Raw genomic sequence first — 23,235 nt, forward strand, 5'->3', positions numbered from 1 at the left:
TCTGATCTTTAAACTCACGCGTATTAGAACGCATGCCTCTCGCTTTCAAGTGGGCCCGACATGAAGCGGCGTATGTATAAGCGGACACTGGCTAAAGAATAAACAGTAATAGATGAACAACAATGATAAAGAATGTGCTAATTGTGACGCAACAAAGATACTGGCGATGGTTTAAATACTAAGTCAGACTTGGTAAACGTTTATTTATAACTAACATCAGATCAGGTAGTTTAATAAAAATGTGAAGAAACAATTAGTAAATTATAAATCAGGTTTTTGAGGTTTATTACTATAATATTTTTAAAATTAAAAGTTTCTATTCAACGATTAACCGATTGGTCAATGTAAAATGCTAGGCAACAGAATTTTTTTTGTTTTTAAACCAGTTATTTTCGCGAAACAGAGAAATTTTTTTTTGAGATTTAAAATTTCCGACTAATTAAAACAGTTATGTCGTGTCAAAAAAAATTGAAATTAAAACCGAAACCAAATATTCCATGTTTTGAAAACATAAAAACTTTCGAACAGGTCACGTGACCCTTCTTTTTTTCCTCGCAGAGAGCGAAAGGTAGAACAGCGACGCAGACTTATTTCCTCAAACACCTGACTCTCTCGAAACAGTTGATCGGTAACATCCTGTGGAAAGGATGGCTCGTACTTACTCGAAAAATATTAAAAATTTACGAATATTTTTTAATTTCAGAAAGTTGGTTTAATATTAATTTGCTGTAAAAAAGTATAAATAAACTGAAATTAAGAAAAGTTGTTCAATTTAAGATTCAGCGATTTATTTTAGCTTAAAAGCGAATTTTACTTAATCAAATCAAAGAAAAACTTGAAATATTTAACGATGAATTTAAACAGCACGATTTTGTTGTTAGTACTCTACCTCGTTTGCGTTAACGTGGCGTGCTCACGAAGGCATAAACGGTTACCAGCCCGGCTCCCGAAAAGCCGACAACAAAATGTCGGAATCAGAATATCGGGCCCGAAAAGAAACCGGGACGGGGGGGTTCACGTGGAATCGATCCCTAACCCTATCGTATCAACGGCGGACTTATACAAGTTGTTAAGAGTTTCGATTGGAAATCAACCTAATGATAACAAGCGCCTCCAGGGAACTAGAAGAGCAAAGAGATTATATTGTAGAGTCGGGATCGGGTATCACCTCGAAATTAAACGGAATGGGAAAGTGGTAGCAAGGCATCGTGCAACAGACGATGGTGAGTTCAAAAAAAAAAAAAAAAAAAAACATTTTATCTTGACTTTCTCAATAAAACATAACACCTAGTTAACTATAAATAACATTTTGTCACCAAAATTTTGTACAGATTTCTAATTATAACGTAACAGTATATATAAAATTCTACGAAAAACAAACCCGAAACTCAAAATTCAAAGGCGCTTTAAACAAGGATATTAAATTATACGACACAACGTAATATTAGCACGAAACTCGTTAAATCTGAAACTGTTAACAAATTTCGTCGAAACAAATTCGGAAATTTTTCTCGTTAATATGTATTTAAATAACATATTAGAATAAATAAAGAAACCGAAATTACACCGACCAGGTAAGAGTTCATTTCGGCTTTCGCATTAAAGATAATAATTATTTATAAATTTAAAACCTAAATTTTGATACCCTAATATAAAACCACATCTGTCGACGTAACGTCCCACCTGGAGAGCCTACGTCACTACGCATAGAAATCTTGTAACACGCTTCTTTATAATTAAAGGCTGGATTTTTCCTTTCATCTTTAGCGTTTGATAATTTTCGCAAATTTATTCGCGACAATAGGCGATAATTTGGCGAAAATTGAATAACGGGTCACGTGACTTGTGTGGCGTTATCGCGAGTGACGCGGTGCGGCAAAGTTTGGAAATATTTCGGACGCGCAAGGCCCGGAAACCGCTAATATGTCAAAATAGTTAAAACAAGAAAATTATGGAACCCGATACACTAATATACACGACAATGGAAACCCTTCGACGACAACGTAGACTTAAAACCAACGGAACAAACAGTGAAAGGGTTTAAATAGAGGCGGAATCAGGTCGAGGATTTTCCAATTTTTTTCTTAACCAATAATGTCCCGGTGACCATGGCAATTATATGCACGTCATTACAGTTAACTGTGACGTAATCAATTAAAGCAAAGTCGATCAGAATGATGAAATTACGTATTTAAAAGCCGATTTCTTTGGATATAATAAAAATAATTCGTGCCAATTCGACACTTTTGCCAAAATCCGGGTTTTAAATTTTAAGCACGGCGCTCTTTTTAATCTTAGCTTAAAAATATAACCCAATGATTGTGCTACAGCACCTTAGAAACAGTATATCTGTATTTACGTGGTGTATACGGCGTTAAAAGGGTGCTCAAATCGTGATAAAACGACAACACAGCATTGTACCTCAAAACTTAGTTTTTATTGGACTTATTTTGATCTCAAGTTTGTAATAAAACCTGGCAAAAGTGTGTGTATTTAGCCGGTCAAGACGCAATTGTTGCCGGCATTGTAAATTCGGAGTTGACGGGCCCGAAAATCCGATGTTTCAAGACGAGCTGACAGTTGCCTGTAAACTGAATAATATTTGTGGCTATATTTAGCCAGCGCGCTATTGTAACTCTTACTTAACGCCCGAAACAATAAAAGTGATATTTATATCACAACTTTAGATTAATAAGCTTTCAAAACCATTGTGTTTTTATACAAATACATATTGGTAAAAGTAAGTAATAAGCTGCGACAAATGGCGCGCAAAATAAGTTAAACAATAAACATCTTAAGTATCCGACTGTCGTTTACGGAAACAGGTCAACTTTTTAGGAAATGTGAATAAACAGTAATCGGACACCAGCGATGTGATTAAATACAGGTTTAAGGGCACGCGACGGCCTTCCTATTCTACTCGAAATTAACTCAACTTGCTGTTAAGTAAAGTCTGTTGGCATACCAAACTAAGCGTGTAACAGGATAGGCTGTGTTTGTACGCCAGCAGCCCAAGGTGTTAATTTGACGGTTTTGAAAATGGTAATCCAATCGCCAGACTATTAAACAAAATATTAGTCCTGCTAAATGTCAAACTAATACACTACTAGCTTTTAATTAAAATTTTTGCACTTAAAATTAATTTTAAATTGCCTTTTTTAGGTCGACTTGAAATCTTCAGCGTAAAACGTGGAGTAGTCGGAATACGGAGCAAAACTCATAACCGATACTTGTGCATGAACAAGCGAGGAAAGCTCATAACTCGAGTAAGTTTTAAAGAAAAAAAAAAGTTTTTTACTTAAAATTATAAACAAGTTTAGGTGTTAAAAATATATTTTACAATTCAGCATTTTAGTTAAAATACAACATGAAAAGGGAGTAGTAGTTAGAAAAAAATCACATAAAATCTTCCCAAAATAGCTTTAACTTATTTTTACGCCAATCATCGCCATTTTTTATGTTAATTGGGTTGAACTAAGGCTACATCAAAGTCATTAAAAATAGAGTCAACAGTATAAAATATCAAACGAAATTAATCAACATTTTTACCTCATTACTAAACCAGTGAAAAGGGAAGGAAACTATAAAAACTAAAAACAGATTTTAAAGCAATTTGTCACGTGGTTTCACGCACGATTAAATGTGATAAAATAGATTGGAAATTAGCAATATATCAAAGCTATAAACACCTGGTAACAGGGCTATCGACCGACTTTACTGTATGTAACGTTATTGATTTCAATGGGATAGCGTGATTTTTCATAACTTTGGCGCGTCGTATTTAAACTGTTGATGTAGTTGCTTAGGTGATAAACAAGTCTACAGTCTCGCTAATTATCGTTTTTTAATTAGCTGGCATCGGTTATAATGTTCTCGTTGTTTTGAAAACAAAACTCAAAAATCTTGTCTGCGCTTTTTTCGGAAATATCTTTAGAAGCCCGAAATTTAATTAGCGACAAACCTGTTCAGCAACAGCAATATCACAAATGTTTTTCGTGTTTACCTCGGCCAAAAACACGGTGCTTATGATACCCGATATTTTTCTTTTCATAACAAGGATATCTTTCGACTTATTGTAAGTACAGTCCAGCCTACCATTTCGTTTAAATAACAACCACTAAAACGTCACAGAGGGGCCATTATGACACAAAACTTACACAAAAATACATGTTTTTTTTAAACAAAATATAGTAGCTAACGATATTTTCAATATAGATATCTTCTTTACGTGGCAATTAAGGGTATATGTAAACAGTTTTGTAAGCAATTAGCTCGGTCTGCAAAAACAAAACCTATACCTCTAAGAGCGAAGTTTTCTCAACGTAACCGTATTACAAAAAGCGTTAGAGGAATTTTAAAGGGTGCTTGTGCATAATTAATGATTTCATTCGTCAAGGGTGACATAATCTTTATAAAAACGGAAGCCAAGATACCAAACTTGCAGTTTAATCCGCCGCAAAATGTTAAGAGAAACGCTGAAAAAACAACTTAAACATTGCCAACAATTTCACGCAATTTTACATCCCGCAGATTAACTCTTAAGCCGCAAAAAAGGCCTAGTTGCTAACCTGTATTGTCGCTAAAGGGTTAAGAGAACAGGTTTCCGCTATTTAATTAACATCCCCCGAAACTTAATGTTCGAAAGGTGTCAAAAACTTAGCGAACATGAAATATTGACAATGCGCCACGCGACCACGACATTGTCTGTAATAAACAAACGATGTTTTTGTCGCGTGGTGGGGTGACACGTCATCAAAAAAGGGGCGGTCGTGATTTTTATGAAAACAAGGGACACGCGCCGATAACATATACGATGTATCACACACCAAGGAGTGATTAACATCAAAGATAATTGTCGCAATATGGGGGAGCGTGTCGTTCTTAAAAGTTGCTACCAATGGACCCGTATTAGGGGTCAATAAGGCGGGCGCCGCTTGGGTGAGGCAACAGTCATAAGTTAAACTACCTTAAAAGACTTCACGCCATTTTAAACCTACATGTAAATCGTGATTTATTGCCGCAAACCCTTTCTTTTCGAAACAATTATCCGTTTCCGAAAGTGCAAACTTCAATCAAATGGAAAATTAGAATAAACTTCTTTAAAATTGAAAGAAAAATCGAATTTTTACGGAAACACATTTCAAAACAAATCTAAAAATAGCCTCAACCCCTCGTGGAGATTTAGTTAACTAGTTAAAATTGCAAATTTATAATCTGTAACATCGAAACGCGCACGAAGTTTGAAGTGCCATCGAAATAAAGTCGCCATTCGTTCGGTGGTTGTGGAATTAGGTCGCCTTAAGCAATTTCTTTTCACCCTCGTTAAAGCGTGGATAGATGAAAGAAAATTTGTTATTGATTACTCACATTTTATAGTTATATTCCCAGGCTGTTTTCTCGCGGGACAAATAAACAATAAAACATACGTTGACCATATTAGTCTAGACCCAATCGAAGCTAAAATTAAAGAAACGCACCGTATAAAGTCCTTCGAAAATTATGTCATTTCAAAAAATTTTATCAACTTACCCCATGGATTGAACCCACAGAATTCGTTTAAAAATGATGACGCGACGAATCTGCTGTGTGAGTTTAGGTTGAAACGCGGGGTATTAGATGTTTTTCGCAACTCGGTATTTGTGCTTAATGACACATAGGCTATTCAAATCACATACCTCTAAGCTGTAATGCCCTATACCTAACAATAAACTGTTTAGATTGTCAGTATCTTGTAACAACACATATGACGTGCGACCAAAGCTACTAATGGACCTTTAATATAATTCTAAATTACATTTCAATTGGTCTTTTCAGAAATAGCAAGATAAAAATATCAGAAATTGCCAGTAAAGTCTGTCTTACGGTTATGTTACGAAACAAATATTCGCCTAAAATCACAAACTATCTTTTGCGGAAAAATCCAAGATTTTTTAAATATAGAAAATGATTGTTGCGTCATAATATCTTAAGCCAAGTAGCCAACCAAGTTGTTTGAAATTTAAACAAAGTTTTTCGATTCAAAAACGCACTTGACAAGGGTTTAAGTGAGGTTGTTCAAGTCTACACAAACATCATATAATAAAGTTCGATTTTTCGATAAATGTCCGCGTATTGGAATTGGCGTTTAGGGATAATTAATCATTTCGTAAAAAAATAAAGAGTGTTTCTTTTAACGGTTTTTAACGCAATTTGACTAAAGTTACCAAATAGTTGCCTGAATGGCTGTACATCAATCAACACAGGGCGTAACAATGGCCCAAATTGAAAGTGATCCTCTGTAGCTAACAACGTGTTAGTTAACATCTGGGCCATTGTGGTTTTATTTAGTTAGCCCGTAATCTAAAGTCGGTATGCGATGACTTTATTTCGAGCTTTGATAAAACGCTTTTATGTGTTTTTGCTTGGAAACTTGTGTTAACTTAAAGTGCCCTGGCGCCTACAGCTGGTGTTGTCAAAATTTTAAATATCATTCTTTTTTTTGCAGAAATCTTTCAAATCAGACTGTTCATTCCGCGAAAAAATGGAAGGCAATGGTTTTAACACCTATGCGTCGGAGAAGTTCAGCAAAAAACGAAGAGGATATTTTCTTGCGATTTCAAAACGCGGAAAGCCCAAACGAGGCCGAAATGTTTCCTGGCGGGAAAAGAAAGCGCATTGGTTACCACGTGACATTACCCCAACGCCTTGAACTTAAACTACTGGTACTAGATAGGTTACTAAATCAGTAAGGTGTACAACCAGTTATGGAGGCTGGGCGAGGAGTAATATGGTTGAGGATAACCAAAACGCGCGGGTCGCATAACAAACAATCTACGTACAGTGACGTAACAATCCCCTATTAAATACGTCGATAATCATGTAATAAACATTGTGTTTATGGTCGATACAATTTTTCGTGATTTTAAAATATTTTTATTTATATTTGCACTGCCCTGTTTATATTATCAACTTACCAGCAGATTCTTTCAACTAAAAAACCTAAATTTTCGTACAATTATTTTAAAAATTATCTTATATTAAAAAGTGTGTTTAAATTAAGCAAATAATTTGTGTTTTTTACCTAAAAATGTTTGTGAATTAAGTTATCAAAGTGATAACGCTGCTGCTCAAAAAGTTGATAATTTTTTTTTGTACTTTTTTTGTTCCCGCGTCATTTTATGTAAATATTTAAGTTATTAAAATGTATATTTTTCTTTATTTCAACACTGTGCTTTTTTACAACCGTTTGTACAACTTTTTGCATTTTTATTTTTACTTCATTTTGCCGTGTCAGCGTCCATAGATATCATATATTATTTTCTTCATTTTTTTTTGCATTTCTTCAAAATTGTTTTTTTACTGATTTTTAAAAGGTTGATTTTTATTGTATTGTTTATACAGCATTTCTTTTATAACTTTATTACCAATTTAAATTTGTTATCGTGTAAAATTGTTAAAATTTAAACGAATCGAAATTTTAGCACAAAAATTAAAATTTTAAATAACAAATTATTTTTCCAATAAAAAAGGCTAAAAAATAAAAACTTGTTTTGAATTTTTTCCTAAGTTAAAAAAGCAGAGTATTTCTTAAAAAGTAAACAACATCGTTAATTGCTTTTTAGACAATTGTCACAAAAATTAAAAAATAGGAGTTAAAAAATTTTTATTAAATATTTTTTTTATTGAGCAATCTTGCAATAAATAACTATATATAAATAATATATTTTATATAGCTAAATAATTTTTTTTAAAAGATCATATAATAAATTGAAAGTCTTAAAAAGCAAAAAAATATATTCCCAAAATCGGTGAATACTTTTTTAAAGAAATTTGCCCTAAAATCGACCATTCAACTTTATAACAACAACCTCAGGTTAAATTTATCACCAAGTTCATGCCCAAAATCAACTCAAATTTATTTTAATTTCAAAAATCACAAATATACCCGACAAAATAAAAACAGGCATTTTAACAAACCGCATTTTCCTTAAAATAGACTTCTAAATATTAAAACTGAATATTGTGTAATACAGATGTATTAATGGATCCTTTAATTAGAACGTTTGTGTTTATAACCAGCTGCCAGCTAATAGAAATCTTATTTTAAAGATAAAACAGACCGAGTTTTACGCCTTGGTGGGTGTCTATGAAATATTAGCGTTGTTGTGTACTTAATAACATGAAAAACCAACAAGTTTTAGGAAAACAAGAATGTTTTAGCAGGGTATAATAACAAGCATACATTCCAACGTACGCCTTTTTGTGTTTTATATATGACAAGGAATTTTTCGTACGAGGAAATTCGTGGTTCAGTAGGCTTTGAAACGATATGACCTCTGTCATAATATTAATCGTTTTTTTGCTGAATCTAAATTGGCAGTCGCCCTATTCCAATACAGTTCGCAGTTTAAGAAATAAAAACATGATTATAAGTACTTATAACACGCAACTTAGTATACAAGAAAGATTACACTTTGTTTTCAAAAATTCCTCGGAATTAAATACCCGAAAACCACTTTATTTTTTTAACCTAAATTTTTGCTGGATAGCGTAATTTGCAACATTTATATAACGATGTTGTGAGCGCCAAGGTAACAACAAACAAGCCCTTTTTTGTACACAAGGTCGGATTATTCACATGACATTTGGCCGGAATATGTTGCCTTTTACCCGGCCGTTGGCACCCATAAAAGCCCCGATGTAAATGAAGCATGGTAGGAGGAACATTGTTTGTTTATTATCCGAAATAATGTTCCTGTCACATTTTAAGTCACTTTTTCCCACGAATAAAGATATTGACATTTCACATCAAAGGAGAGAGTTTATTTGAAAGAAATCGGAATTGAATTAAATAGTTTTTAATATCCAACCAAAAACAAACAAATTTCGATCATAAAAATCCGTTTTTAACGTCCGATGAAAAATAATTTAATCAAAAATAATTCTTAAAATAGAATAAAGTTTACAAAATATTCGCAAATTTCCTGACGACGTAAAATTATGACGTAACAAATTGCGTAACCACGCATGACGCAGTTTTACGTCACAAAAACTAACGTTTTTATTAAAACCAAAAAAAATTAATCAAAAAAATTGACGTAAATATTGTAAACGATTTCCGTACAATAACATCCCTGTGTAAACCAATTACCAGCTGCTAAATTTAAAAGTAGTATGACGTAATATAAAGAGACTTAGTCACGTGATCAAATGTAGTTCTGTAATTTATCATAATTTTACTAATTTTTTAAGCAAAATAAACAAAAATCTCTACTGCCCTCTAATGGTCAGCGTTAAACATAAAATATTTTATTTTGAATTATAATTCATTGCATATATTACATAGTTAGAAATAATAACACCATGAATTAAAGAGATATTTACAAAACAAATTAAAAATGCGAACAAGTTAATTTTGATTTATGACAAACCAATTAAATTTATTTCGATATTGCAATTGCAGCACCATAAGCTGAGTCTGCATTTTTCTCAAACGAAACTATCGCGTCATTAAACACGTGATTAATCAGCTGATCGCGAAAAATCGGATTTTTCTCAAACACGCTCCCGCACGCCCACACGCGGTCGAACTTATCGGGAACTAAAGATTGAAACATTTCGCGCAAGTTTGTTAAAATGCCGCGCGCGAGCATCTGCGCTATGATTGGTGGCCTGAGGTCACGTAACGTAATATTGACCAATGACGCCGTAGCATTTGGGTCATGACGTTCGCCATATATGGTTGGTGTTATTACCATACCAGAGTCTATAAAAAAACAAAAAAAAATGTTTTTTCATGGTCCAACGTAATGCGTTTATTGTGTTTTTTTTTGTATATATCTTTATCCTCGATGTGAGAAAGTCGAATTCGCGACTTAAACATAGAGTAACATCAGTTACTCCGACCCAGTCTCGAGTTGCCTGTGGCAGTTTGGAATATTGTAGAATATAATTACCCGATAATTATGCTGCTGATTAAGTGTTGGCTCAGTAGGAGCTCATACCGTTTATAACGTAAAAAAAACACAAGATATATACTAAAAAGTTAAAAAAAACGTTAAACTTACTTTTATTTTTTTCGTTTTTCCAATCGTTTATTAGTTTCTCATACACTTGCTCTTTGGTGACACCTGGTGAGAAAGATTGTGTCCACTCTGTTAACATTTCAACATAACAAGCAAACACACAACCCCCGTTCAAGGAGGGTGAAGTTACCAATTCATTAGGTCCAAAATAGGGGACACGAATAACTGGGGTGGGAAGATCCTCTAAAAATTTAATTATAAAGATTTTCTTAAAAAAAGCAATTTAAAAAATAAATACAACTTTTTTAATTAAAAAATTATATTTACCAGCTTGATGGGTTTGGTCAGAAGACTCTTTACTGTTGTGTGGCTCCATTTCATGGCACATGCCACTCTCCCGTGGCACAACCATAGATAGCTGAGCCGAGGTGCTCAAATTTAAAACTAAAAAACAAACTTTTTATTCAAAAAATCAAAAACAAAAAAATATTCTAAAATTTTAGAAAATTTTTACCTGCTTCATTTTTCTTAACATTACATGACATCAAAGAACATTGCATGTCTCCCGTAGCAACCATGACCTTTGTTCCACTTTGTATTCCGAACCAATCAGAACACAGTGTTCCCACAACAGTGCATGGCTCAGCGACTTCAGGAAGCAGTTTTAAAGGAAAATTAGATTTTTCTAAACTAAAAATATTTGAAAAATTTAAGTCTTTTAAAAAAATTTGTTAAATAAATTCAAAATTTAATTAAAGCTAAATAATTACCTTTTAAAATCCCAAGACTGTATTATGTCATCATAATACCCCCAACTACATGCATTTTGTGTTGACATCATAGTCTTAGGGGGATTCACCAAACATGATACAAAGTAATCTGGTATGGTCCCAGAATGATCGAAGTTCGATAAAAAGTTTTGTTCGTGGTTTTTAAGCCACAAGATTGTAGCACAACCAAAACCTATTTAAAATAAAATTATCTTTAAGATGACTCATAGTTTACCCCCTCTAAACCATTTTTATCTTTACAGTTTTTACTAAATATTTTATTTCTCTTGCGATTCTTTAAAATACATATTCTCCAAAATAATATATACTTTTAATTAACGGTATTGTTCTTGTTTCTTGAACGGTTCTCGTATCTCTATACTTTTTACACTTTTACTTATTTTTTGAAAGACCCAAAACCACAGGCTCAAACATTTAATAAGACTTTTAAACTAATTGAATTTATGTTAATTGAAAAAATATAACAATTTGTTATGTACAACTTACCAGTGCTTAATGGTGGTTTTGATCTCGGTAAAGTTTTTAAAAATTCTTCAGAACAACGACTATCCTGCCATGTTATCAGGTTTGATACTTTGTTAAAATCATCAGCTTTTAAGTTTGTTAATGAAGGATAGGAATCACCTTTCCATAACACACAACCATGCATTTGTCCACAAACACCTAATAATAAAAAAAAAAAAAATTAAAACAAAAAATTTTAAAACAAAACTTTACTAAATCTTACCTATTTTTTCAACTTGTTTTATTTTATTTTCACCAACTTCAGTTGATATTTCCTGAACACATTTCTTCACACTTTGAATAATATTAAACACATCTTGTTCATGATGAGCTGGGTGTTCTGGTTTATTAATATTCGCTTCATTTGGACAAGACTTACTTGAAATTATCTAAATAAATGCAAACTATTTTAAATATAATTTACATAACTTATGTTGTAAAAAGTGTATATAGACAGATCGTTTATTCACTACATAAGGCCATAAATTTAATCCCCACAGCTTTCATGCTAAAGCAACCATAAGTCTGTAAGTAAGATGTTATAAATAGATTAAATTTCTACAAACCAAAAAACAAATATTGGGCAATCACAATCAATAATATTATAATTGCGTCTGCAAAAACCAACTCAAGGCTGGGCTTGGGTTACAAATATTTAACTGAAAAAATCGCTTTCTCCAATCGAGTATTGAAACATTTAAAAAAGTAAGTTAGTGTTGATTTAATTAACAATTACTTAACACAACTTCGTTAGTCATTTCACCTTTAACTTGTCCTTTTCATCAACAAGAACAACCTTAGTTGACGTCGTACCAATATCAATTCCCAAAATTAATGACATCATCAACTAATTGCGTCACTGAATAAAACACGTGTAAAATATTTGTTTTGGTAAAAACGAACCATGCGTGCAAGAATTTCTATTCGCTATTAATTTAAATGTATCCTCAATGTTACTTAAACTCTAAATTTCTTCTATTGATATTTACCTAGGCAGAAATACTTATAGCGTTTTAAACATAACTTTATAAAAAAAACAAGCAAACCATTTTTATTATTTTTGAATTTACTAAAAACCAATACATTTTCCAAATGAAAATATTGTGCAAGATGCAATTTGAAAGAAAGTGATGTTTAAAGAAAAAGAATTCTATTTAAATTTTAAAACTGTTGAGAGCTTGTCCAAATTGAGGTCGTTACTAAAAGAATTACAAAAACTACAACCTAATTGCTTCATTAATTTACAAGATATGTCAAAAATATGACATTGTTTGTGTTTTATCCGTTTAGAAAATGTGGAGTAAGGAAATACACAGTGAAAAAAAAACAAATAATTTTTCTACATCTAAAACAAATATAATAATCAGTCATCAGGAATCGATGATATATTAATTTTAAGTTCAAATTTTATACAAATATGTACATTAAAAATAATTTTTTTCGGGTTATTTTAAAACTGTAACAAAACGATATCAATAGTATATTTTTTATATTAAAAAATCAAATTAGTTAAAATTTAAAATACAATTAAGAATATAAACATAAAATCAAAAAAAAATGAGTTAAAAATTTTGTGCAGAAAATAATTTTTGATCGATATAAAAAAGTTCAAAAAATTTGTACAAAAAAAATCATATAAAATATTAGGATTGGTAAAAGCACAAAAATTTACTTAAAACTGACTTTAAAAAATGTTTCATTTAAGCATAGATATATTATATAAATGTTTAAAAGTTTAGTGACCAAATTTAACCCCCAAAAATCACTTTTGCGCAATAAAAAATGTGTTTTTTTCAATTTAATATTTTTTTAAACAAACAATTGCTTAAGCAAAAAAGCTTCTAATTTGTATTATTGTAAGTTATGGAACTAAAATTTACAAAAAAACAACAAAAACATATTTACAAAAGTACGTCCACAAAAACACACACATTTTGATATATAAATCATTATAAAATCAGTATATTTTTAATATAAAATTTATTTTTAACCTTGTTTAAATGGTGTTAGTTACTAGATGTTTCTATTCTTAGCATAAAAGGCAAAAAAGTAAGGCCTATAAAATTGTATAAAATCTTAAAATAAAGTTGTTTAAAAATATTTTTAATAAAATTAAAATTAAAGTTTAAATGAAACTTTTTTTCTCTAAATCACTACAAGCAAAATATTTAGGTTCGCGAATGTTTTACCTAAACTTGAAACTAATAATACAAATAAGTCAAACCACAAAGAAAATGCTGCTAAAGTGAAGAAGTAAGTAAACTAAGACGACAAAAACTTTTGTTTTCGTTTGACAGAAAGATCGTCGAGTTTTTTCCACAATTCATCTCTTTCTTTTTGTTTTTTAAGCGCCCTTGAAAATATTAAAGAAAATTATTATTTTCAATTAAAAACATTATTCCCTTAATTTTTACACTAATTATAAAAAGTTTTAAAACAAAAAAACCCAAAGTAAACTTTAAAGTCAAATATTAGCGATATTTTTATACTTAAAAATTAATCAAGTTGGTGTCACTAAACACAAAAATAATTTTAACTTTAAATAATTTCACTTACTTTTTAAGTTATACAACTTTAAAAAAAAATTAAAATTAATTAAATTAAAAAAAAAGGAAGCCCTGTTTGTGATGACGTAGAAAGTACTAGCTTGTATACATTCACTACGCTACTTGGTACTTTCTAAGTCACACAAAAAGATATGGCAACCTGGTTTTTTATGTTAATATTTTTCCAGTATTTTTGAAAATTAAATTGTAAGTACCACAGACATTTTTTAAAGGTTTTAAAGCCATTTTGAGATTCATTGTCAACCACACTAACGTACTATAAACATCATTTACAAAACTGCCAAACTCTGTAACATAACATTTTAACAAAAAGAGTGTTGTAATAAAAACTTAACAAATCAATACTCAGATTAAAATAACCTTATTACTTATTTCTTTATTAAAATATAATCCGTGAAAATATAGACAAGCTTGTAAAAATGACCATGTTAATCTATTATTCATTATTAACATAACACTTCAGCAAACCAAGTTAATTGACCAAAATGTTGTGAATAATTTAAACAATCTAAAAATATTTAAAAATATTAAACCAATTTTTCCATATATCATTTTAAACATATAGACACGTTATATTTTGTTAAGTCAATACTTTTAAAAGGAAAAACATGGCTAGCTTATATACATTAGGATAGTATTTATTCAAATAAAATACCATGTTATGAATAGCTTCTTTGTTAAATTGTGTTTGTTTTATTAATATTTAAAATTAAAAATTACTATCATTTTACGGTTTCTTTTATGCTAACTTTTAATAAAATTAATTTTAAAAGGTAAATATAGATGTTAAACTTGAAGTTACAAACAAAATTAACAAAAAAAGTAAACAATATAACCTCAGTTAGTAAATGATAACAATGCATTTATATTTCAATAAAACCTGTCCATCACCCAGTTTGCACATTAAAGTTATAAAAAATTGTAAAATTGATGTGAATAAATTTGAAACCTACTTTTGTTTCTCAGCTTTATAGGAAGCTGTTAACTTCTCAAAAAGGTCAGAATCCATCTCCATAAAAGTCTTTAAAACGTTGTACACCAAAGCCACAATAGTCCTAAAACAAAAGGTTAATGTGAAAATATTTTACTCCCAAAAAATCATTAAATTAAATTACATTTTTTGAAGTATTTTTAAGTTTTAAAAAAAATTTTAAACTGAAGTTTTTAACAAGTTAATGGCAAATTCCAATAACAAAACTTGTGCTATAAAATTGTTAATTATATTTAAACTATATTAAAAAAACAACTAACACATTTTTAAAAGGCTTAAATGAAATTCACAAATAAATATTACAACTTATTTAAAAAAATTCAAGCTATCAAAACTTAAAGTGATTTAAAAAAATTCAAAAAAAAAAAATTTATTTAAAAAAATTCAAGCTATCAAAACTTAAAGTGAAACAACAGTTTAATTTAATGTCAATTTAAAGTGCCGATAATACCAAAAGTGGCCTGATAAAAGGTATATGTACCACAATATCAGTACGATAACTAGAACACAGTAATGATAAACAGATATTTGCACAAGTAAAGTATTGTGGGCCAGAGTTTTTTGTTTGTTTTTGGACAAACTGATATAAATCAAAAGTGTTATAAATATTATGCCCGTTTATTTGCGCTGAATAGCTATAAATTTGCCCAGCTTAATGCCGGCCATTGCCCAGAATTAACTTTCCGATAAACAAAACTGTAATAAATTACGATTTACTTCAAACAAAAAACTTATGGGTTATTTAAAAGCTATTTAGAAGCCCATGCTATTATAGTAAGTAATCGAAAGCAACATTTTTTTGAGTCCTTCAGAAATTAAATTAAAAATCTTTTTTTTTAAATTTAATTTTCTTTTATAAAATTGAAAACTTGCATATCCTAGTATAAAAAAACTATTGTATATATTATTTAAAAGCTTATGCTATTATAGTAAGTAATCGAAAATAACAAAAATTTTGAGTCCTTCAGAAATTAAATAAAAAAAGAATATTTTTTACTTTAAATTGAATATTATATACTTAATAAGTATAAAAACTTGCATATCCTAGCATAAAAATACATTTAAAAATTCAATTAAAAAATGTGATTAAAAATTAATATAATTTGGATCTTACACAAACAATTTACTTTATTTTCATTAATATCTTAAAGCTGTATAAACCCATACTTTAATAATTGCTACTTATATTAATTACAACTAATATTTAAAGATTAAATTAAGACCTATAAAAGCTCATGAGAATTTGTTATATAACATCACATCATAAAACTACACCACAACCCAGTATATCATTTTATATCACTATTTAAAAAAAATTAATATTTAATTTTCAAATTGGCTTAAATTTTAAGTTCAAAATTGATATGTAATCTCTTTATCAAAATATTTAAGTATAATATTTTTTAACAATCTTTTTAAAAGTTTATGCTTTGTGCATTTAATAAGCTAGCCCAAGGACATAAAATCTTTTTAAATTTGACTAAAATTTGAAATTTTTATTATACTTTGGCATATAGTGTTAAGTAATTTTTTTACTTAATAGTTAATAAAAAATAAAAAAGCGTATATTAAAAAAAAAATAACATCATCCAAAAAAAAAAAAAAAAATCATGAAAAATGTTTTATTATTTATAAAAAGAAATAGCTTACTGGTTCCAATGTTCCTTAGATATCTGATACAAACTGGGAAACATTAAAGGTAGAATAGCTGAAGAATTTTCCTCTATCAAGCTTAGGATATACTCGTTATTCCAGAAATATAAAGCTCTTTCCGCAACCTAAGTTCAAAATTAATTTTATTTTTATTTTTTTAATATTTTGTACCGAGACATTTTTTTCAGAACTTTTATACCAAAAAACAGCATGAATTTTTATTTTTTATATTTATACAAGCCTATATAACTTAATGATGCCATAATTACTAATTAAAATCCAAATAAATAAACAAAAAGCACATGGCAAATATTTTTTTTTTTAAATGACAAAATTCTTTCTAAATAAAAATCCTATTGAAAAATGTCAATTGGATTATGGATAGTCAAGTACTTGGATTCTAAATCATTTACACTTACATAATAACCTGTCATAATAAAGCACTATTTAAGAACCATTATCACTATGGTATTGAACTAAAAATAACTTTTTAAATAGCCACTGGTAAATTAAAAGTCTGGTTTTCAAACCAAAAAAAAAAATTGTGAATTTGTGTTCAATATTTTGGGTTCGATAAAATTTGATTCCTAATTTTTTATTATTTGTGTATTAAAGTTCTTAAATTTACTTGTTACATCTGCAGTTCTCATCGGATTTTATATAACTATTATAACTCTATTCATTTATAAACATTAAGTACCCAACTTTGAATAAGATTTCATTTTTAAAAAACTAAAAAAAAATTTTAGTAGATTTTTATCAGTACAGTAACTGCTGATAAAAAAACACTTTTTAAAGATATAAAAAATTAAAAGATATAAAAAGTGTTTTTACTTGGAAATGTGGACTTGCGACACATTTTGAAAGTTGATGAAAAAGATCGTTTAAAACTTGAGCAAACTGTGCTGGCTCCATTACATCTAATATCTCCTCCAATTCACCCAAGAACATAACTTCCTTTGAGCTACAAGTCTGTGGCCAGAACTTCAAAATTCCTTGCAAAACCTTAAAAAAAATATTTTACTCGTAAAAACGAATTTCATTAAACTTTTTTTATTTTTGTGTAAGAGTTTCAGGTTGATAACACATTTATAATAAATTATTATTTTTAAAAAAAATTTAAGTTTATCGCCTCTAACATTAAACACATTTTTTAAAATTTGAATCATAGGCCCATAGAGAATTCCTTAACAAAAAAGCCAGATTTAAAAAAAAACTACATGTTTAGGTGTAAACTACATAATAAATCCTTTTTAAATCCTTTTTTAATAACAAAGTTAAATCTTTCAAAATAAATCAAATACAAGAAAATTGATTTAATAAATTAAAATCCAACTGTTAAAAAACACTAAAAATTAAAATTAATAATTTTTTTAAACAACAAAATACCTAACCCCTATAGAGCCTACAAATTAAACCAAGCTAATGTTTACTTTAAATTGATAAAGATTTATTCAATTTGATAAATTCATTATTAAAGTCAAGTAGAACAATATTTTTTCAGCTGTGAATGCTAAATCTTTAAAACATTATTTTCTTCCTTTTATTAAAAGTATTAATAAATATTTCTTAGTTTTTTACAATAAATATAAAACAAAGGAATTTTAAAAAGAAGTCACCTACTAAATTCAATAATTTAAACAAAAGTTATACTATTTTATATACTATATTTTTTTATTTAAAAATTCCTTTAGAACTAAAAACAAAAAGGATTTTTAAATATTTGATACCAAATATCATAAACTTTTTTCAAGTACAAGTCCATAAATTGATGTTGATTTTACCTTAAAATCGATAAAATTTTGTGGTATAATTTGTGTGCCAAACTACATCATAAAAATTCAAAGCATCGAAAAGCAAGGCTACATTAACCCCCAAAAAATTAATTTAAATTCACAAATAAAATACTTATTCAATTTTATATTAAAACCATAACCCACTAACCATATTATTTTATAAAACTTGTTTTTTTTTAAATACAGTACAGAAATGTCAAATATACAATTCATAGCCGAACTAAATATAAGGCATTACCTTATTAATGTATCAATCATAAAGAATAATAAATAAATACAAAAGCTATATCCTAGCATATAATAGAGTAGTATCAATATGCAATTAATTACCACATAAAAAGTAAATTATTCATCGGTAAAAAAGTGTAGTGAAAAAACAAACGCCTGTCCTACCTACATTATGTAAACACCATTAAAAGTAGGTAAACCAAATGCTATAAAACCTAAAACAATTACTTATTTGCTATTAAAGTTATTTAAGAACGTATTTGTATAATTATATAGGACTGTAGTGAAATTACCAAGAATTATAAGGCCTTTAAGGAGATCATATAAGTTTAAGTTAATTACAATTCATACTTAAGTTTATAGTAATACAATAAGCTGTGTATAAACCTATATACATATACTGGTAATTTTAAAAAACATAACTTTAAAATTAAACATTAAAAAATCATAATCAAACTATAAAATTCATATATTACAACATAGGTATTACATATTGAATTTAATACCGTCTGATTTAAAAATAGAATTGTAACTATATCGAGGCAAGCTAATTTGTAAAAGACACCATCACGAAAACACCTTTACATTGTTGTTGTAGTTTAAATTTACAATGGAAACTTAAACACACAATGAGGTTACCAAGTAATTTGCTGAACTTGGACAAAAGAGAAAAATTTTTTTAGAAATGGAGTCATTGGCCAAAAAAAAATAATTAAATAAACCTGAAAAAGGGTTTAGTTTCTCAAGAAAAAATTCACATGATTTTAGAAACAAATGTAAACATTTGTTCAACCAATTTATCATGTAAACTATAGATATGTATTAGCACCTAAATTTCTTACCAAAAAAAAAACAATTTAGCTGTTCACTTTAATTTAACAAACAATTTAAATACTATAAAGGTTAAACATACAATGCAATAATGTTAATCGAATTAAAATTAATGTTATTTACCTGCTGGGTCAATGACGAGTCTTTGTCAAGATATTGTACAACACAGTAAGCCAACTATAAACAACAAGTTTAATTTACTACAAAAGTAATTTGTAAAAAAGTACATAAGACTTGGACATATGACAAAATTACCAAGGCAATATTTAAGCTTTAAAACAACAAAGTTTATCTACCAATGTATTATTTATATTGTGTTATTAATTTATATTATTATTATTAACATACCTGGGCGTGAAACATAGCGAGTGCTCTTGTCTTATGAAGTGGAACCAAAACCTTCATTAAAAATTGCCGATGTTCTTCTTTCAGTGGAATAGCAAACCCATTTATTATGCTACAAATATAAATGTGTTTGAATTTAATGAAGTTGAAATAAAAATATGATCATTTATTATTTTTTTTTTAAATTAGGTAGATATGAAAATATTTCTTTAACAATTTTTTGTATTTTACCTCCCCAGTATTTCTAACAATTCAGGTATTCCAGCAAACTGTTCATTTTCATAAATAAATCTATAGAACAAAATTATATATTATAACCATGGGCATCTTATTAATAGAAAATGAGATATTAAGTTATGCAAGTTATAGTAGGAGTTAATTTTGATAGATGCAACGTGAACAATTTAAAAATATTTTATTTAAACAGTTTTAGCTATCTAGTAAAAAATCACTTGCAATAAAAAGACTTAAAAAAATGTGACTCACGTTAAAAAAATGTTGTTCATTTGCTTTCTAATGAAAGCTCTCAACCCGAGAAACTTTCCGTAGATTCGATGCAAAACAGTTTTCAAGAAATCTCTTTCACGTGGGTCCTCACTTCCAAATAATTCCAAAAGCTTAGAAAGTGAAAATTTTTCATATTTCATAAAAAGTTTGACATAAAAATCTTACATAATTTTAATGCTAAAATGAAATGGATAAGTATATAAGATCAGTTATGTTAGAAATTTGTTATAAAAGATTTGCCAGAACTGTTATTAAATACATAACTGTGATAAATAATAAAAAAATTCAAAAAGTGCCACCAATAAACAACAGCACAAAAAAAATTCATATTAAAAACTTAAAAGAAATAGTTAATATTTACTTGTAAAACAAATTTCTGATCAATATGTTTTTTAGCGATGGAAGGTTGAAAATCAGGAGACTCCATTACTCGTAGAAAAAACTCATAAACAAGCTAAATATAGATTAAGTTTAAAATATATATTAGAGCAATGGCAAATAGTATAAACCAAAATTTGGTTAACAGTCAAAAGCAGTTTTTTTTAACATTTTGAACATAATTGCTTTACATAAGTTTTTGGAAAAAACAAAGAACATTTACTTACCTGTAGATGAGGCCATGAAGCCTCTAGTGTTGGATCGTCATCTTCCGGATCATATTCAACTGATTCGGTTGGAGGTAGAGTTCGGAAAATATTTACTGAAATCTAAAAGAAAAAAATATTCCAACTTGGAAAAACCTTTTTAAATTAAGAAAAAAATTTAGCAAAGTAAAAAAAAGCATAACATTAACAGTGCAAAAAAAAAACACAAACCATGTTGACAATGTATGGATAAACTGATTCATTTAATGCTCCATGTGCAGATGAAATATAATCAATAATTTCATTTAAACTTGCTCTTTTTACCTCTTTACCCTAGAAAAAGAATAACACAGTGTCAAAAAATGTAGTTTACTATAAGAGTGTCTGAAAAATTTACTATGTTAATATTGCTCATAACTTATTTGCAATTAAAATTTATTATTGTTATTTTAAAGTTTTGTGATCTTTATATTTAACACAACCTATTTATATTTATTTTTTTATTATATTCACAAATTAAAACAACAAAAATCATTTACGGCAATATCATCGATAGTGTCCATGAAGTTGAAAATAACTGAACATTGTTGGATTTTTTGAATAAACAAACCTGCCTGTTCATTGGATATGGTACCTTCAAAATATAAAATATTTTTAAGCCAACTGGGGCAACAAATGTTACTTTATGTTTAAGCAGCAAAATCAGCCTTACCACTTATAAGATAGACAATTAACGCACAATTTGATAAACCTTTAAAAAAACTTAGCAAAATCTGTAAAAATACTTAATAGAAACAGGTACTGCAGCACTAATACATTTTTTCCCAATTGTAGTTAAAATTGTTTGGCCAAATAAGAATATAAACACTCACTTTTTAAAAGTGGCAATTGCACTAAGTTAATTTTGTTCTTGTTAAAGTTTGAAGAACTTTGTGACTTTTTCTGGTGGTGAAGTTTGTGCAAAGATTTTCTATGAAAAGCAAAGTCTTTGTCGCTGTTTGGAAGCGTCGAAACGCTCATTTTGAAGCCTTATCTATCCTACAAAACTCGAAGGTCACTTCATTACACCACCAATTTAAGATAACGTAACTTGAAAAATAAAAACTTTTATTAACACAGACTAGCAGATCAAGTATTAAATATATTACAACAATATAATGGATCACAAATATATGACTAATAGTCTATTATAAAAACCTATAAATTATTACAGTTTTATGCTAATTAATCAAGTAAATTAGCATTAAATTAAAAATAAATTATACCTGCCGACCAAAAATAATAATAGATTTATGATATCGCCATGCCTCAGTGATCACCAATGTTTTATTTTTTATGGTTTCTATTCACGACGGAAAATAATTGAATTATTTAAAATGCTAAAAATTTTAAAACTTATTACATAATATTTAAAAAGATAAGTATAATACAGTTGTTTTTATTTTATAAATTTATTAAATTTCTTCATTTCTTGATGATACTAAATTATTTCGTACTGCTAACATAGCCTAAATGCTATATAGTTTGGAGTTTTCTAACCACAATATTTAAGTTTTTTGCTTTACAAACTTGATTCTTATAAAAAGGTAATGTTTACCAATATTTTAAACACTAAATGTTATGTTTTCCACGCTTGGTATTAAAGGAAATCATCATAAAAACAAAGTTGTTTGTAAAGAAATTAGTGAAGTAGACAGTGGTATAATATATTGGTCATGACATCTTATTACAAGCCGAAATTTTTCAGGTTCAAGCCGCACCAACGCCACAGTATCTCCCCTTTGCACAATTATAAACACGGCACAATAGCAAGCCCTTAACAAAAATATAAACACCTACTACCGCGTGATTTGATATGAAAAAAATCATGTCACACAGTCTTGCTATAATCTTACTTTCTTTTTAAACCAAGACAATTTTTATACTAATACTACCTAACTATCTTTTTTTTCACGTATCATGCGTAGTTATAAAATTATATAATGCGTGTCGTAATGGTTTTTTGATTAAAAAATGTAATTATAGTTCTTGAATATTTACAACGTAAATATAATGATAAAATACAAAAACTAAAAAAGAAACATAACAAGCTTTTTAATTATTTTTTATTATATCTTATTTTAGAAAAAACAAAAAAACGATTGATTTTAATTAATTTAGAAATTAAATTTTTAATTATTATGCCAATGGCATTATGTGGTGAACAAAGTATTTTATCAAACAGATTTCCAAGAACAGTGTGGTCAAAATAGTTGGCATGACGTACTAGTTATAAACTTTAGGCTAAAATATAATACAGTTTATCTGTAAAAGTACATTAAAGTTTTCATTTTTTTTATTTTTTAAAAACTTGGATTTATAAAATAGCAACTTTGTGATTTGCCTTTTTAGTTATATTGGAAAACTACTTACGTGAGTTTTATGTTTTCTTGAA

At 28.5% G+C, this 23,235-nt stretch overlaps 3 protein-coding genes across 4 annotated transcripts; 1 reads left to right on the plus strand and 2 right to left on the minus strand.

Moving 5' to 3' along the window:
- The first annotated feature begins 646 nt into the window (after positions 1-646).
- Positions 647-7,502, plus strand: LOC145752496 (fibroblast growth factor 5-like). The gene is made up of 3 exons (XM_082568796.1): positions 647-1,223; positions 3,163-3,266; positions 6,485-7,502. The coding sequence occupies exons 1-3, from the start codon at positions 851-853 to the stop codon at positions 6,686-6,688; spliced, it is 681 nt and encodes a 226-aa protein (XP_082424922.1). The 5' UTR covers positions 647-850; the 3' UTR covers positions 6,689-7,502.
- A 1,659-nt stretch (positions 7,503-9,161) lies between these two features.
- On the minus strand, positions 9,162-12,145 carry LOC145752869 (sedoheptulokinase-like). Its single transcript, XM_082569230.1, has 8 exons — positions 12,063-12,145; positions 11,523-11,688; positions 11,282-11,458; positions 10,775-10,967; positions 10,519-10,694; positions 10,332-10,448; positions 10,047-10,247; positions 9,162-9,745 (listed from the first exon to the last, which is right to left on the minus strand). Exons 1-8 carry the CDS (start codon positions 12,141-12,143, stop codon positions 9,420-9,422), a joined length of 1,437 nt encoding a protein of 478 aa, XP_082425356.1. The 5' UTR covers positions 12,144-12,145; the 3' UTR covers positions 9,162-9,419.
- A 214-nt stretch (positions 12,146-12,359) lies between these two features.
- LOC145752418 (serine/threonine-protein phosphatase 2A 56 kDa regulatory subunit epsilon isoform-like) lies at positions 12,360-22,178 on the minus strand. 2 transcript variants are annotated; one of them, XM_082568702.1, is made up of 14 exons: positions 22,067-22,178; positions 21,674-21,890; positions 21,341-21,435; positions 21,033-21,134; positions 20,823-20,924; positions 20,579-20,671; positions 20,197-20,327; positions 19,942-20,001; positions 19,714-19,822; positions 19,489-19,542; positions 17,345-17,515; positions 16,508-16,635; positions 14,820-14,921; positions 12,360-13,652 (listed from the first exon to the last, which is right to left on the minus strand). In XM_082568702.1, exons 2-14 carry the CDS (start codon positions 21,819-21,821, stop codon positions 13,562-13,564), a joined length of 1,386 nt encoding a protein of 461 aa, XP_082424828.1. In that variant the 5' UTR covers positions 21,822-21,890; positions 22,067-22,178; the 3' UTR covers positions 12,360-13,561. The 2 variants fall into 2 exon arrangements, with proteins under 2 accessions (XP_082424828.1, XP_082424827.1); XM_082568701.1 differs by lacking the exon at positions 22,067-22,178 and having other exon boundaries at positions 21,674-22,016.
- Between the last annotated feature and the right edge of the window lie 1,057 nt (positions 22,179-23,235).

The sequence above is a fragment of the Corella eumyota genome, chromosome 5, assembly GCF_963082875.1.
Source record: "Corella eumyota chromosome 5, kaCorEumy4.1, whole genome shotgun sequence".
NCBI classification, from domain to species: domain Eukaryota; kingdom Metazoa; phylum Chordata; class Ascidiacea; order Phlebobranchia; family Corellidae; genus Corella; species Corella eumyota.

Excerpts from the sequence above, each read along its gene's own strand:
- LOC145752496 (XM_082568796.1), top strand. The coding sequence starts at position 851 with ATGAATTTAAACAGCACGATTTTGTTGTTAGTACTCTACCTCGTTTGC. Across the intron at positions 1,224-3,162 it reads GCATCGTGCAACAGACGATG|GTCGACTTGAAATCTTCAGC; the intron begins GTGAGTTCAAAA and ends TGCCTTTTTTAG. Across the intron at positions 3,267-6,484 it reads GAGGAAAGCTCATAACTCGA|AAATCTTTCAAATCAGACTG; the intron begins GTAAGTTTTAAA and ends TTTTTTTTGCAG.
- LOC145752869 (XM_082569230.1), bottom strand. The coding sequence starts at position 12,143 with ATGATGTCATTAATTTTGGGAATTGATATTGGTACGACGTCAACTAAG. Across the intron at positions 10,968-11,281 it reads AAAACCACCATTAAGCACTG|GTTTTGGTTGTGCTACAATC; the intron begins GTAAGTTGTACA and ends TATTTTAAATAG. Across the intron at positions 10,248-10,331 it reads TGACCAAACCCATCAAGCTG|AGGATCTTCCCACCCCAGTT; the intron begins GTAAATATAATT and ends TTAAATTTTTAG.
- LOC145752418 (XM_082568702.1), bottom strand. The coding sequence starts at position 21,821 with ATGAGCGTTTCGACGCTTCCAAACAGCGACAAAGACTTTGCTTTTCAT. Across the intron at positions 20,925-21,032 it reads ATCCATACATTGTCAACATG|ATTTCAGTAAATATTTTCCG; the intron begins GTTTGTGTTTTT and ends TTTTTCTTTTAG. Across the intron at positions 13,653-14,819 it reads TATAAAGCTGAGAAACAAAA|GGCGCTTAAAAAACAAAAAG; the intron begins GTAGGTTTCAAA and ends AATATTTTCAAG.